General features: G+C 44.1%; 1 protein-coding gene across 1 annotated transcript in view; it reads left to right on the plus strand.

Annotated features, from left to right (window-relative positions):
• Positions 1–15,877, plus strand: part of LOC109917208 (CD109 antigen-like) — a 27,626-nt gene that overhangs the window by 2,262 nt on the left and 9,487 nt on the right. The window contains exons 2-4 of the mRNA XM_048601390.1: positions 4,533–4,693; positions 10,453–10,481; positions 12,063–12,287. Coding sequence (XP_048457347.1) covers positions 4,533–4,693; positions 10,453–10,481; positions 12,063–12,287 — 415 coding nt within the window. The remainder of the gene's footprint in view (positions 1–4,532; positions 4,694–10,452; positions 10,482–12,062; positions 12,288–15,877) is intronic.

Genomic DNA, 15,877 nt, shown 5'->3' on the forward strand with positions numbered 1-15,877 from the left:
AACAGACCCTTTGGTCCAATTTGTCCATGCTGACCAGATATCCTAAAGAAATCTGGTCGCATTTGCCAGCATTTGGCCCATATCTCACTCAAATCCTTCCTGTTCATTTTCTGAAGAAGGGTCTAGACACGAAACGTCAGCTTCCTGCTCCTCTGATGCTGCTTGGCCTGCTGTGTTCATCCAGCTCTACACCTTGTTATCCACAGTTCTTTTGTGTATTTTTTTTGCCTGACTTTAGTGGTTACATTGGTGGTGGGACCTGGCTTGTATTGTTGATATTTTTGCTGGTGGTGGTGTTGCTCGAGGAGGGGCTTGGGTTTGGGGGGTGAGGATGGGGACCATAGGACCATGACACATTGTAGTGTGACCAACCTGCTAAGAGAGTGAAAATCAACCTATTTAAATCTCTCTACCCTCTCACGATGTTACTATATCCTCCCAACCTCCTGGCTCTGGAAAATTGAAATCATCTCTCATGCCCCCAGTGCAATCAGTTGCGTTTTTTGCGTCTCTGTTGAATGTAGGAAGTTTTAAAAAAACAACCTCGGCAGGTTCAGGCAGAACCTGTGGAGAGAGAACCAGAATTAACAAGTTGGATTTTATGAAGGAGACAGGAACTCCTCCTCCGCGGATTAAATTGGGAGGCTGACCAAAAACATGAAACCCACACACCACACACCCCCTCAACCCCAGGCCCCAGCTGGAGGACCCACAAACCACAAGTTAAAATGCAAGGGAGAATCTCTTAATGGGCCACGTTAGTGCTCATTTGGGGTCTGATTGGAATTTTAGAATTCAAAATAGAATTACATTTATTGTCGTGCGCACTACAGGATTTGCCTCAATAGCTGCTAGCTCAGCAGTGCCACCGGGAGTGGTGGTCATTACTGGGACTGCACCCGCACGACCTCGCACTTTCAGACCTGGAATATTGAATCTGGGCAGGAGTTGTTGGGAACAGGCATACAGGCTCCAGGTACACATGGATGGATGGTTCTGAGGCCAGATGGTCTTGTCACTGCAGGAATGGCCATTGCTGCCAAGGGACCTCTCTGTGGTCTAAAGATTGACCAAAAAAGAATAAATCCCACGCACCACACAGCCCCACAAACCCAGGTCCCAACTGGAAGGGCCCACAAACCACAAGTTAAAATGCACGGGAGAATCTCTCATTTGGCCAATTCAGTGGACATTTGGGGTCTGATGGAATGTTAGAATTCAAATTAGAATTATGTTTATTGTCACGTATAGTCAAGTGCAGGGACACAGGAGTACAGTGAAAAGTGTACAAAGTCTCCATTACTGCTGTCATCTTAGGTACAAAATTAAAAAGGTAAAGAAATAAGTTAAAAGTTAAACAGTACAGTCCTTCTTAGTATAAAGTTGAAAAAATAAAGAATGACAGCCCTTCTTTAGCTACGGGCCTGCGTACGCTCCACAATGGGCTTTCCCAGGAGGGTTTACACTCCCTTTGAGAACTCGATCTCCTCCACGCTGGGCTCACACTCTCCTCCGACCCCGCACTGAGCTTGATTTCTCCCCTGTGCTGGGCTCAAGCTCTCCTCCGACCCCGCACTGGGCTCGATCTCTCCCCCGTGCTGGGCTCACGCTCTCCTCTGTGATGCTGTCTTGTTGCTAACTGCTAGGGTCCAGCCCAGCTCACTAGGAACCAGCCACCCGACTGCCATCCAACCTCACCATCCGCTTCACCACTGGATAGCCAGAATCCTGATCTGAGCTTTCAACGCACTTCCGCACTCCGAAACATGAAAAAGCTGTGGCAAAATCTCTTACAACTGACTCAATGGCACGCCAGCGAGACAGTATTGGGATGCCACCTCACCTCTTCCCTCACCACCTGTCTGCTCCTGGCTGTATCTTTCAGATCTGTGTCCTTCTGACCTTAAACATTAATTCTGTTCCTCTCTCCCCCCTCAGATTCTGCACAGAACTTCCAATACTTTACTGATTTTCTTTGTTTTCAGATTTGACTTTGCATTTTTGGCATCCAGCACAGCATTTACGTACAGTCTACAGAAACAGGACCTCGAATAAAGACAAAATGCTGGATGCTGGAAATCTGAGACTCATACAGAGAATGCTGGAGAAACTCAGCAGGTCTGGCAGGAGAGAAAAACAGAATTAACATTTTGTGCCCAGTTTGATTCTTCTTCAGAAAACTGTTCTCCAGTTTGGTAGAAGTCATAGTGGACTCAAAATATTAGCTCGTTTTTTTTTCCCTTTCCATTGATGCTGCTGCACTCACTGAGTTCTTCAGCGTTCTGTTTGTTGTAAGAGAAATGGGCCATTTGTCCCAGATGTTTCCTGCTAACATTTAGGCTCTATACCAGCCTTTTACCACTCCTTTTCATCTCACTCAGCGTGCCCACCCTTTTAGGTCCCTGAGGTGTTCGGCACAAAGTTGAACACGGTGGCTAGGTTGACAATGCACTGTGTCACTGAGTCATCTAGAGGAGGCTTTGATTACTGATGTATGCTGAAACGGCTGATCTCAGCGGCCATGGAACTAAATACAAGGAAGGACAAAACAAAATCCGCCAGAGCTCCTGTCCTACATCACCGTCCTGTGACTCTGAGTGGACAGTAAGGAAGGTCAACTTCCAACAAGAAAATGGTTCAGATGAGTTGCTCACACACTCACTGATCTGACTCGCAGATGGGAACATTAGGAGAAGTTATTTGGCCCTACCATTTAATTAGTTCACGGTAATTAATATCCTAACTCTATCTGCCACCATTGTTTTGTACCTTTCAGTAGACTTGCCCAATACCACTCTCTGAACATCTGTTAGGAAACTTTCCATTGACCACGTCAAATGCCAACCCACACCTCCCACCAAACAAGCCTCAGCAGTCCCAGATTTCCCACCAAACTTTCGAAGGGATTTTGTCCTGAGCAGCTGGCCTCTAATTTCGCCACTTGTTCTGGACTCTTACCTGCCATTATAACACCCCCTTACCCCATCAAAATACCTGCTCCCCCCAACCCAGCCTGCCCACTGCCAACAGAGGAGGTCATTTTTCTCTCTGCATGATCAAGCCCTTTGATTGCTTTACATACACAAATATATTCCTTAGATGAGAGGGTTAACGCATCAAGATCAACCAATGAGTAAACAGGTTGGGCCTTTATTCATTACAATTTAGAATAATGGTGGGGATCGGGGTTGGGGGGAGTGAAATGTAAAAGATTTTGAAGCGCCTTGCCAGGATAGATGTTGAGATGTTTCCACTAGTCAGGGAACTTCCAACTAAGGGACATTGTTATAGAATAAGGGGAAGCTCATTCCAGACTGAGAGGCTAAAGAGTTTTGGAGACAACAAGGTGCAGGGCTGGATGAACACAGCAGGCCAAGCAGCATCATAGGAGCAGAGAGGCTGACGTTTCGGGCCTAGACCCTTCATCAGAAAAGGGGGAGGGGAAGGGGGTTTTTGAAATAAATAGGGAGAGAGTGGGAGGCGGATAGAAGAGGGATAGAGGAGAGGATAGGTGGAGAGGAAACAAACAGGTCGAAGAGGCGGGGATGGGGCCAGGAAAGGTGAGTGTAGGTAGGGAGTTAGGAAGGGGATAGGTCAGTCCAGGGAGGACGGACAGGTCAAGGGGGCGGGATGAGGTTGGTTGGTAGGAGATGGAGGTGCGGCTTGAGGTGGGAGGAGGGGGGATAGGTAGGCTAAAGAGTTTTGTCGCTCAGAGGGAACAAGCGTCCGGAATTCTCTACCCCAAAGAGTGATGGAAGCTAGATCACTGAAACTATTTAAAGAGGTGGTAGGTAGATTTTTGAAATAATGAGGAGTTGAGGGGAATGAAGGGAACTGGCATGTAAGAGAATTGTCATCATTGAATTCCTACAGTGTGGAAGCAGCTCATTCAGTCCATACCAGACCTCCGAAGAGCAACCAATCCCCTCCTATCCTGTTCCCATAACCCCAAATTTCCCACAGCTAACCTACATAGCCTGTACATCCCTGGACACTCTATCATGGCCAACCTACCTAATCCACACATCTTTGGACTGTGGGAGGAAACCAGAGCAAGCCCATGCAAACACAAGGAGAATGTGCAAACTCCACACGTCACTTAAGGGCAGAATCAAACCCAGGTCCCTGGCACTGTAACGGAGTAGCACTTACCTCTGAGCCACATGCTGTACTAAGCTGAGGACTGGAGCAAAGCTGTTCTTATAGAATGGTGGTGGGGAAGGCTTGAGGCTTCCTTTTCCTGCTCCTATTTCTTATATTGTTACATTCTGATCTGAAACCCTGCAAGACTGCTCTGCCTTTCAATAAGACAATTGTCGATCTGATTATGGCATCAACTGTACTTTTCGGCTGACACCTGATACCCTTTGACTTTCTTGTCAATCAACAATCTTAACCACTTGGAACAGCTTAGTCTTGCAGAAGCCTATATCTTAGGGTGAGTTTGGAATGATGTGAATGAGCGTAACAGGGATGGCGAACCAAAGGAATGTAATTATATGTGTAACCTGTTTCTTTTTTATCTATTGAAGACCGACCTACATTATTACAGCACCAAGCAGCATCCACCCTAAAGCTAACATGACATTTACTGTGTGCCCACTTCTGGGCAGTCAGCTTCCTCTGAGAGTAACGGCTCAAATCAGCAAGGATGGACAGAATCTGAGCAGTGCTGAAGGCACCTTCGCCCAAGGTAAGATATCGTAGAACAATCACACAATTGTTACACTGTAGATAGTGAGGCCATTCAGCCCATTGTATCTACACTGGCTCGCTGAGCCTTTTAAACTTAATGCCAATCTCCTTCATTTTCTCCAGAGCCCTTCATTTATCTAAATAATCATCTGATGTCCTCTTGAATGCCTCAATTAAACCTGCCTCCACCACACTTTCAGGCAGTATATCCCAGACCCAACTACTTGCTGTGTGTTTTTTTCTTAATTCCCATTTGCTTTGTTCGTAAAACACTTTAAAACTATGCTTTTTTGTTCTATGAGAGGGAACAGTTTCTCCACAGCTACTCTATCCAAGCCCCTCATGATTTTGAAAACTTCTGTTGAGTCTCCTCTTAGCCTTGTCCTCCCTAAGGACAACAGTCCCAACTTCTCTGATCTTTCCTCATAACTGAATTGTTTCATCCCTGGAACAATTCCCTTCCGCACTCTCTCCAATGTTTTCACACTCTTCCTATAATGAGGCACACAGAACTGTGCACAATACCCCAGTTGAGGTCTAACCACTGTCTTGTAAAAGATTATCGTAATCTCCCCGCTCATGTGCTCTATGCTTCTCGGAATGATGCCTAGAATACATTTCCTTTGCTAACAGCTCTCTGTACCTTCCTGCTATAAAGCAGAGTTAAGGCATACATTAGCAGGAAAGGTATAGCATAAATTTACAACTCGTTAAAATTATAAACCTCAGGGTGTAAGACTCTCACCTCTCAGAGACAGAAAATCCAGGGCTTTAGTCCCACAGAATTGGATTAGCTCTCCAGAGCTTTCTTCTTTCAAATGTAACATTACACCAAGAACCACCCTTAGATGGACGTGAAAAGATTTCGTGATACTGTTACATAGAATGTCAGGGGGACCTTTCCCCTGTATCCTAGCCGATACATATCCCTCAACCTGCATTACTGAAGTAGATTATCAGGCCGTTGTGTCAGTGCTATCTGTGGGATCCTGCTGTGCACAAATGATTTGTCACATTCCCTACATTACCACAATGACTGCACTTCAAAAAGTAAGCTTGATGGTCTCCAATATTTTGGAGATGTTCTGAAGTTGTGAATGGAGCTATCTAAATGCAAGTCTTCTGTTTTAGGATAGTATCCTTTGGGATTGTTTCCCCAATTCCCACTCCACTCTATCTGCTTTTCCTCCTCCCAGTCCTCTTTATCCACAGCTCCTTCTCCTCCTAACCTCCTCCCCTAACTCCATGTCCCCTCTATCTCCTTCCCCTGCTCCTCAGAAACTTCGCACCTCACCCGATCCCCTTCTCCTCATCTCCCTCCTATCCCTTTATCTCCCACCCTCCCATCCTTCCTCTTATTTGGAGATTATATCTTCTGGGCCTAGACTGTTCTACCAGGGGAGCGTGTAATCCAGGCTGCCCCTTTCAGTGTGATACCGATGGAATGCTGCACTACCACAGATGCTTTCAGCTGGGAGTTCAATCCAAGGCCTTGCCGGCCCTCTGACACAATTTGTTTTTATATTTACTTACTGAATGTGGGTGTCGTGGGCGAGGCAGCATTCCTAAACGCCCAGAGGGCAGTTAAGAGCCAACCACATTGCTGTGGGTTTAGTGTCACAAACAGGCCAGGGGAGGTAAGGATGGCAGATTTCCTTCCTTAAAGGACCCAGATGGGTTTTTTTTTGACAATTGACAATGGTTTCATAGTCATCATTAGACTCTTAATTCCAGACTTTCCACCATCTGTGGAACTTGAGTGTGATTAATCCTACGGCACAGTTTAGCAAAACTCACCATTGACAAAGGCAGTAAATCACTTCATGTTGTATATACAGCAGAGAATCAGGCCATTTGACCTATCTGCTCCATGCTGGAATTTATACTTCACACAAAACTCCTTCCACGCCCCTTTATCCCTTTCTTTTGATGATGTCATTGGGTCAAATCGCTGGAACTCCCTTCCTAAAAGCATTTTGGGTGTCCCTACATCCCAAGGCTATTTCTAATTTATTCACAGGGTGTCGTTGGCTAGCCCTGCATTTATTGCCCATCCCTAATCACCCAGAGGGCAGTTATTAGTCCCGTGTAGGCCAATGACTGATTCACAGTCGTTGGGCTCTTAATTTTTTTTTGTAGATTATTGAACTTCAATTCCACTATCTGCCATTGTGGGATTTAAACCCAGGTCCACAGAACATTGTCTGCCTCGCTGGATTAATAGTCTAGTGCTCATACCATTAGGCTAAATGTGAAAGATTCCAAGCCTCTATTTTTTTGGAGAAGAGTTCTGAACGTTAACAGAAACAGAAATTGCTGGAAAAGCTCAGCAGGCCTGGCAGTATCTGTGAAGAGAAATCAGAGTTGACGTTTCAGGTCTGGTGACCCTTCCTGAGAACTGAGTTCTGAACATTATCTATTTCCCAACAAATAAAGATTATCTTGGCATTATTATATTAGCTACCTTGTTTTTTTTCTATAGTTAAACAGTGATTGGTTGTGAAGTGCTTTGAAACACCTTATCCAAGGGGTAGTAACAATGCAGCTCTTTCCTAACTCAATACTGAAGGGTCATCTTCAATTTCACACAAGAAAACCCACTGGAAATGACTTGAACTCATGACCTTCAAAACCAGCAGTAGCTACACTGCTCACTGAGCCACCGGCTTAGATGGGAGCTGTTGTAAATGGGTTGGGAAAGGTTAATACTGAGGAGCGCCGTAAACGCCCCTCACTGTGAAAATATCATAGAGACTTGTGGGCAGAGCAGCATAGGATCTGGAAGGAGTGTGGCATAACATTTTGTCCTCTTCAATGTTTCTATAACTATGTTTATCATGTCAATGTAACCTGTAATTAGTTGCTAACATGCGATAAACTACATCTCATTAACGACAAGAGATTAATCTGGTTAGACCAGGGGTGGATTCTCTCTCCCACACTAAATCAAGTCAGTCCTGTAGTCTCCTACTCTTAAAAGAGAATGTGGCCGCAAATTTCATCGTGAGCAACAGTGTAGTGAGCTGGCTTAGCCAAGCAATGAGCTCAACTCGAAAGAGTTCCCCTGTAAACATATCCTGACTTGCATTTATAACTAGGTGCATTGAAAGGGTGTTTTATCACTCTTGCAATGCATTTATTAATTTTTCCACAGTGCTAGAGCTCTTGTTGAGAATTCCAATTTCCTCTTTTGAATCAAAAGCATTAATTTCCAACTAAAAACTCATAAAACAGATATGCAATAACTGTACAGAGGCCAGTATGCTGTCACCCTTTATTTACACGTGCACAGTACATGGACTCTGACCAGTCAGCTCAGAGCCAGGCTCTAGAACGATGAGACTCTCAGAATCTCCTGTTTATATCTGTCACACAGGGCTCCCTAATTGATCCAGGTTTTTAATGCCAATCATAATCAATGAGATCCACCTGGCCCTCGTTCCAATCACTACAAGATATGATGATTCAAATGTCTCCTTTTGTGCTGTGTCGTTCACTGAACCATCTGTATATACCAACTCCACTGCAATCTTATATACTGCTTCCTAAAGCTGGACAGACCATAATACCCATATTCACGGGATGTGGGCATTGATGTCTGGCATAGCATTTATTGTCCATCCCTAATTGCCCAGAGGGTAGATAAGAGTCAACCACATGTGTGTGGGTCTGGAATCATATGTGAGCCAGACCAGGTAGGGATGGCAGATTTACTTCTCTAAAGGATATTGGTTAATCAGATGGACTTTTGTAAGTGTTGTTGGTTACCCATACAGAAGGTAAGTTTTAATTCAAGGTACATTCATTGTATTTAGATTCTAGCAGCAACCACAATGTGATTTGAACCCACAGCCCCATCACATTATGCTGCTGGATAATTAAATCAATGACAATACCACTGCACCAGCAACTTTCATCCAGCCTTGCTAATCTCACTGTCCAAATTGTCGCTGTTTCGTCTAGTTCTGATTTCCTGGGACTGTGGCCGTTGCATCTTTGAAATATCAGTCTCTTCCTTTCAAAGCTCTGAATGGTCTCTCCTTCGTCAACTTTCAAGTCCTGCTCAACACTAGAATATAAATAAAATACTGTGGATGCTGGAAATCTGAAACAAATACAGAGAATGCTAGAGAAACTTAGCAGATCTGGCAGCATCTTGGAGAAAGAAACAGAATTGATGTTTCAGGTGTAACATGACTCTTCAAAATACTTTTATCAAAACTTTGTCGTAATCAACACTCAAGTCTCATTCTCTCTGAATCTAAACGTTCTAAAAACAGTGTCAGTCTTTGCTTTCCTAAGCCTATCTTACCTTTCTGCCATATTTATGGGGGACAGCAATGCCAGTTGGAGCAAAGAAAACATGTGGGCAGAAATACATTGTTGCAGTGCAAAATTGTCTGGCAATTTCATTCAGTCTTGCTTCAAATTAACAACATCCTACAGAACAGCAAACGTCAGCCCCCAAGCCTAACACCATTCATCATGTGCAGGGAACTCTCAAGGGGAAATTGCAAGCCTAGCTTATCCAAGTCTGTTCACATTCTCCGGTCTTGGAGATTAGCAAAGTTTCTACGAGTAAAACCTCTGAAGCGATTGTAACGAGATCAGTCAGGTGGACTGCAAAGAATATGAGATCCCTGATTGAGGCTGTTAATTTGGTCCAATCAGGGAGCCTTGGCTGACAAATAGAAAATGGAGGGCCAGAGGTTCTGTTCACTCTGAGGGCTGGCTCTGAGGAAGCTGAAACAGTGTCATCTACTATGCATGTGTACATAAAGGGTGACTTGATAACGGGATACAAGCCTCTGTAGAGTTGTTTCAACCTGACATCTTGTGATTCTGTGCTGTTGTCACCTGATGTGATCAGAAAGGAAATGAAGATCTCACTGGCCATTTTGATTGGGATCAAAGCCACAGGTTCTGATCAGGAGAAATGACGTATGCATTTGTGTTTAGGTTGCATCTGTTCATGCACAGGTAGATCTTGCTGGCTATTTTTAATGGTCCATTGCCTGCATTGGGAATGCATGCTCTATTATGCCTTCAGCATTGATGAATCAATTTTCTTGATTTGATGAACGCATCAAAAACTTCAGAGAAATTGGCAGCCTGTGATGAAGTTGGAATTCTGTAAGAATGGATTGGTTCAATCTCCTTGCTGTTTTTTTCACAGCTGCAAATTTAAGAGATTTTCCTTAGTATGGGGAAGTATAACAATACATATTTACATAATAGCTTCAATGCAGTAAAACACCACAAGGAATTTCATGGAGCCTGATCAAAGAGCATTAGATACCTGGTCACATACAGAGGAGGGGAATTTGGAGTGCCCAATCCAAAGTTTGGCTAAAGTCATAGGTTTTGAAGAATGTCTTAGATGGAGAAAAGGAGGTGGAGAGGGGGAGTGTTGTTGGGAGGGAATTCCAGAGATTGCAGCCCAGGCAACCGAAGGCATGGTCATCAATCTTTCTGTGACTAAAACTGGGAATGTTCAAGAGACCAGAGTTAGAGGAGCTCCAAGATCTGGCAGGGTTGTGGAGATGGAAGAGGTGACAGACACAGAGATAAAAGAGAGGCCAGTTGGGGATTTGAAAACAAGGAGAGGAATTTCAATGTCAACGTGGCACAACAGTCAAGTGTATACAGGCGAGTTCCTTTGATTGTTCAGAAAGAATTTAACAATGTGATATTTTACTCCTTCTGACATTTTCACTACTGACTAATGGGAGTTATTCACCATGTTGTGTCTTTCAGGTACTATTGGAAAATTGGTTCTCCCAACAGTAAGTATTTAATGATAATAATGAAGGTATGTGAGGTAGGTTCAGTATAGGGTTTGATAACACAGGGGTTCCTCCCACTGGGTATCAAAGCAAGTTCACAATCTCACAGAATAGTCTGACAGTGTCCAGGAATAGTTTGTGTATCTGTAGGACACCATGGGACACAATGTTGGGGATAAAAAAGCATAAGGATTCAAGAACAGCTTTTTTCAGTTTTTCTTTGAACTTTTTTTTCTTACTTCTGGAATGACCTGACATTAAGAATACCACAGGGGATGATTTTTATAGATGTTATGTCTCTGACTGGCATGGACGCAATGGGCCAAAGGGTCTTCTGTGCTGTAGATCTCTATGATTTTACCATTCTATGGCAAAGCGCTATTCTTTCTTATGGTGAGTGTCGAAAAATTGTACATAGTAGAGATGAGAGACACAAGTGCAATTGTCTGTGAGTGGAGGAGTTAAAATTGGCCTTGAGGTTGTAGAATCATAGAATCCCTACAGTGTGGAAGCAGGCCCTTTGGCCCAACAAGTCCACACCAACCCTTGGAGCATCCCACCCAGACCCATCCCCCTATAACCCACACACCCCTGAACACGATGGACAATTTAGCATGGCCAATCCACCCAGCCTGCACATCTTTGGACTGTGGGAGGAAACTGGAGCATGTGGGGGAAATCCATGCAGACACAGGGAGAATATGCAAACTCTGCACAGACAGTTGCCTGAGGCTGGAATTGAACCTGGATCCCTGGCGCTGTGAGGCTGCAGTGCTAACCACTGAGCCACTGTGCCACCCCCAAACCCAGAATTGGGTGAATCTGCCCCTCTGTGTCTCCATACAAAAATAAAGTGCGAGAAAGCTGAAATACAAACAAAAAGCACTGGGAATGCTCTGTAGGTCTGGCATGTTTGTGGAGGGCAATTGAGTTAATGGCTCAAGTCAGAATTAGAGGGGGTGGCACAATGGCTCAATGCTGCCTCATGGCACCAGGGACCCAGGTTTGATTCCAGCCTCGGGTGCCTGTCTGTGTAGAGTTTGCATATTCACCACGTATCTGTGCGGGCTCCCTCCCACAGTCCAAAGACGTGCAGGTTAGGTGGATTGGCCATGCTAAATTGTCTAGGGATGTGCAGGCTAGGTGGGTTAGCCATGGGAAATGCAGGGTTACAGGAGTAGGGAGGGTGGGAAGAGTAGTATGGACTTAGTGGGCTATGTCCTGCTTCCACACTGTAGAGAAAACTAAAGATCCAAATCTATGGGTTTTAAGCAGGTTGATTAAAAAAGGAACAAAAACAAAGTTGCTGGAAAAGCTCAGCAGGTCTGGCAGCATCTGTGAAGAAAGAAATCAGAGTTAACGTTTTGGGTCTGGTGGCCCTTCCTCAGAACCTTAGACTAAAGAAAGGTATTAACAGGTGAGGAAAGAACCAGATTGAAGGTGTGTAACAAGTGAGAGACAGCAGAGATTAAAATAACAGACAGTGCATGGGAACTTTCCCAATGCATATTTCTGAATATTTGTTGGAATAAGAGCAATTATTGTCCTCTCACATTTTTTGTCCTCTTTCTCAACTCCTAGGAGGGCTTGCTGGAAAGCAAGTACGAGTTGTTGGTCCAGGGGTACTCAGAGGAAAGACTGCTGTTTACCAACTTCACCTCTGTGAAAATTGTGAAGGAAACTGTCTCCACCCTAATCCAGACAGACAAGGCTGTGTACAAACCAGGACAGATAGTGAAGATTCGAGCCATCTGCATCTACCCTGATCTCAAGCCATACCTGGGCAAAATAAGTGTCATAATTCGTGTAAGTACCACTGAAGATTACGGATGGGCGATAGAGGTTCTTTGCTTCATTGCGACTATTAGCTTGGAGTTTTCATTCACTTGTGAGTCATTGGTGAGAAAAGCATTGATTGCACCTTCCTGATTGTTCTTGAGAAACCTTTTGAGCCATTGCTGTCCTTCGGGTGTTCTTGGTGTTGTTAGGGAGAGAGTTCTAAGATTTTGACACAACGACAGAAAAAGGAATGGTGATATATTTCAAAGTCTGAGGGGAACTTGCAGACGGTGATGTTCCCATGTATCTGCTACCCTTGTCTTTTTAAGAGGTAGGGGTTGGGGAGGTTTGAAACATACTCTCAAAGGAGGCTTGGCAAATTCCTGCAGTGTATCTTGAAGGTCATACACAATGCTGCCGCTGTGCACTGGTGGCGGTAGGACTGAATGTTCGCTTCAGCAGGATGCTTTGTCCTGGTTGGCATTGAGCTTCTTATGTAATGTTGAAGCTGCACCTATCCCCACAAGTGGGGAGTTTTCCATCATATTCCAATTCTCACATTCCGATCACTTAACCTGAACTATCAACATCTTTTCTCCACCAGAACCCTATGCCTCCCGACGCCACACCTCCACACCCCCTCCCCAAGCTATAGCATAAGTGCTGCCTCTCCCACACTTTACTTTAGCTCTGATGAAAAGTCCTCCAGACCTGAAACGTTAGCTTGCTCTCTCTCCATGGATGCTGTCTGACCCGCTGTGATCTCCAGCATTTGTTGTTTTCAGTACAGATTCCAACATCTGCAGTAATTTGCTCCCACTCTTTCCTCCAGTATTCCTAGCTCTGATCTGGTCTTATAACAATTGTAATTATGCGTTGAGTCCAGTTCAGTTCTGGTCAATGGTAACTCCAGGATGTTGACAGTCGGAGTTTAATTGATGGTAATAGTATTGAACATTTAGGGGAGATTATTAAATTCTTTCTTTTTGAAGGAAATGATTATTGCCTGGAATTGACTAGCAGTGACATTGATGTGCACACACACAACCTGATAATAGATTTTAACAAGGTGTAGAGCTGGATGAGCAGGCTAAGCAGCATCAGAGGAGCAGGAAAGCTGACGTTTCGGGTCTGGACCCTTCTTCAGAAATGGGGGAGGAGAAGGGGATTTTGAAATAAATAGCGAGAGAGGGGGAAGCTCTACACTTTGTTATTTCAGATCCTCTAGCTTTGGCAGTTCTTACTATCCCTGATAATAGATTTGATGGTTTAACAATTTTAACCCAATTTGTTTAAATTATCCCAGGGTTATGAAGGTTAAATTATGATGACAGCTGCATTGTCTAGGCTTCTGTTGTGAACAATAGATATTTAGGAATGATTTCATTGATGTATCAGTGATTATGATTGGATTTAATGAAATGAATGGAAAGAAAGTATTCTTTTCTGAAGCTTTTGTGAACAAGGGACCGTCATCATAAATTTGAAACTTGGCCACTCAGGGGTGGCATCAAAAAGTAGATCTTCACAAAAATAGTGGATATCTGGAGACTTGCTTCTGCTGAAACTGGGATCAGTTGAAAAGCTGATGTCTGTGATTAATAGATTTTTGTTAGATAAGTGGCATTTGGTACGCTTGCCTTTATTGGTCAGAGCATTAATATAGGAGTTGGGAAGTCATGTTACAGCTGTACTGGACATTAGTGAGGCCTCTTTTAGAATACTGCGTACAATTCTGGTTGCCCTGGTATAGGAAGGATGTTGTTAGATTAGAAAGGGTATAGAAATGATGTACAAGAATGTTTTGCCAGGACTGGAGGATTTGAACTATCGGGTGAGACTGAATAGGCTGGGGTCATTTTCCATGGAGCGTCGGAGGTTGAGGGATGATCTTATAGAGGTTTATAAATCACAAGGGACATAGACAAGTTGAATAGCCAAGGTCTTTTTTGAATGGTGGGGAAGTCTAAAACTGGAGGGTAAAAATTTAAAGTGAGAGGGGGAAAATTTAAACGGGACCTGAGGGGCATCTTTTTTCACACAGAGGATGGTGTGTGTGTGGAATAAGCTGCCGAAGGAAGTGGTAGATGTGGTTATAATTACAACATTTAAAAGACATTTGGACAGGTACATGGATAGGAAAGCTATAGAGGGATATGGGCCAAAAACAGATACCTGGTCAGCATGGACGAGTTGGACTGAAGGGCCTATTTCCATGTTGTAAGTCTCTATGACTCCAAATGTATTAACGGATAGGGTATCAAGGTAAAAAACTTGAATAATCACATTGTAAAAAAGGTAATTACCTTTGATCACATGGAACCAGGAATTAATTGACTGAAAAAGAAACAAAGAACTGCTGAAAATCAGAATCAAAAACAGACATTGCTGGGAAAAGCTCAGCAGGTATGGCAGTACCTGTGGAGAGAAAGCAGAGTTAACTTTTTGAGTCCATTGATCCTTCTACAGAACAACAACTGACTGATCACAGCTAGAGTATTTTGCGCAGTTCTGGATATCACATTATAGGAGGGAACTATACGGTAAATGGAAAAGCTCTGGGGAAAATTGATGCACGGAGAGATCTGGGTGCTCGCGTCCATTGTACCCTGAAGGTGGCAACGCAGATGGATAGAGTGGTCAAGAAGGCATACGGCATGCTTTCATTCATCGGACGGGGTATTGAGTACAAGAGTTGGTAGGTCATGTTACAGCTGTATAGGACTTTGGTTCGACCACATTTGGAATACTGCGTACAGTTCTGGTTGCCACATTACCAAAAGGATGTGGATGCTTTGGAGAGGGTGCAGAGGAGGTTCACCAGGATGTTGCCTGGTATGGAGGGCGCTAGCTATGAAGAGAGGTTGAGTAGATTAGGATTATTTACATTAGAAAGATGGAGGTTGAGGGGGGACCTGTTGAGGTCTACAAAATCATGAGAGGTACAGACAGGGTGGATAGCAAGAAGCTTTTTCCCAGAGTGGGGGACTCAATTACTAGGGGTCACGATTTCAAGGTGAGAGGGGAAAAGTTTAAGGGAGATATGCGTGGAAAGTTCTTTACGCAGAGGGTGGTGGGTACCTGGAACGTGTTGCTAGCAGAGGTGATAGAGATGGGCACGTTAGCGTCATTTAAGATGTATCTAGACAGATACGTGAATGGCCAGGGAGCAGAGGGACACAGATCCTTGGCAAATAGGCGACAGGTTTAGATAGAAGATCTGGATCGGCGCAGGCTTGGTGGGCTGAAGGGCTTGTTCCTGTGCTGTAATTTTCTTTGTTCTTTGTTTTTTGTTCTTTGGATGTGAATGTGCTAGAGAGGGCCTAGGGAAGATTCACCAGGATGTTGATTAGGCTGGAGAGTTTCAGATATGGAGACTATTATTTTCCTTGGAGCTTTAGAGATTGAATGGGGACATGATTTAGATGTATAAAATGATGAGGGGCATAGACACAGTAAACAGGAAAACTTTTCCCTTTGGTGGAGGGATTAATCACTGGGGACATAGATAAGGAACAGAGGCAGAAATCCTCATTTAGATATGCACTTGCAATACCAAGGCATACAAGGCTATGGACCAACTGCTGGGAAATGGGATTAAAATAGTTTGGTGATAG

This window comes from Rhincodon typus, chromosome 9, assembly GCF_021869965.1.
Source record: "Rhincodon typus isolate 14 chromosome 9, sRhiTyp1.1, whole genome shotgun sequence".
In the NCBI taxonomy this organism is placed as follows: Eukaryota; Metazoa; Chordata; class Chondrichthyes; order Orectolobiformes; family Rhincodontidae; genus Rhincodon; species Rhincodon typus.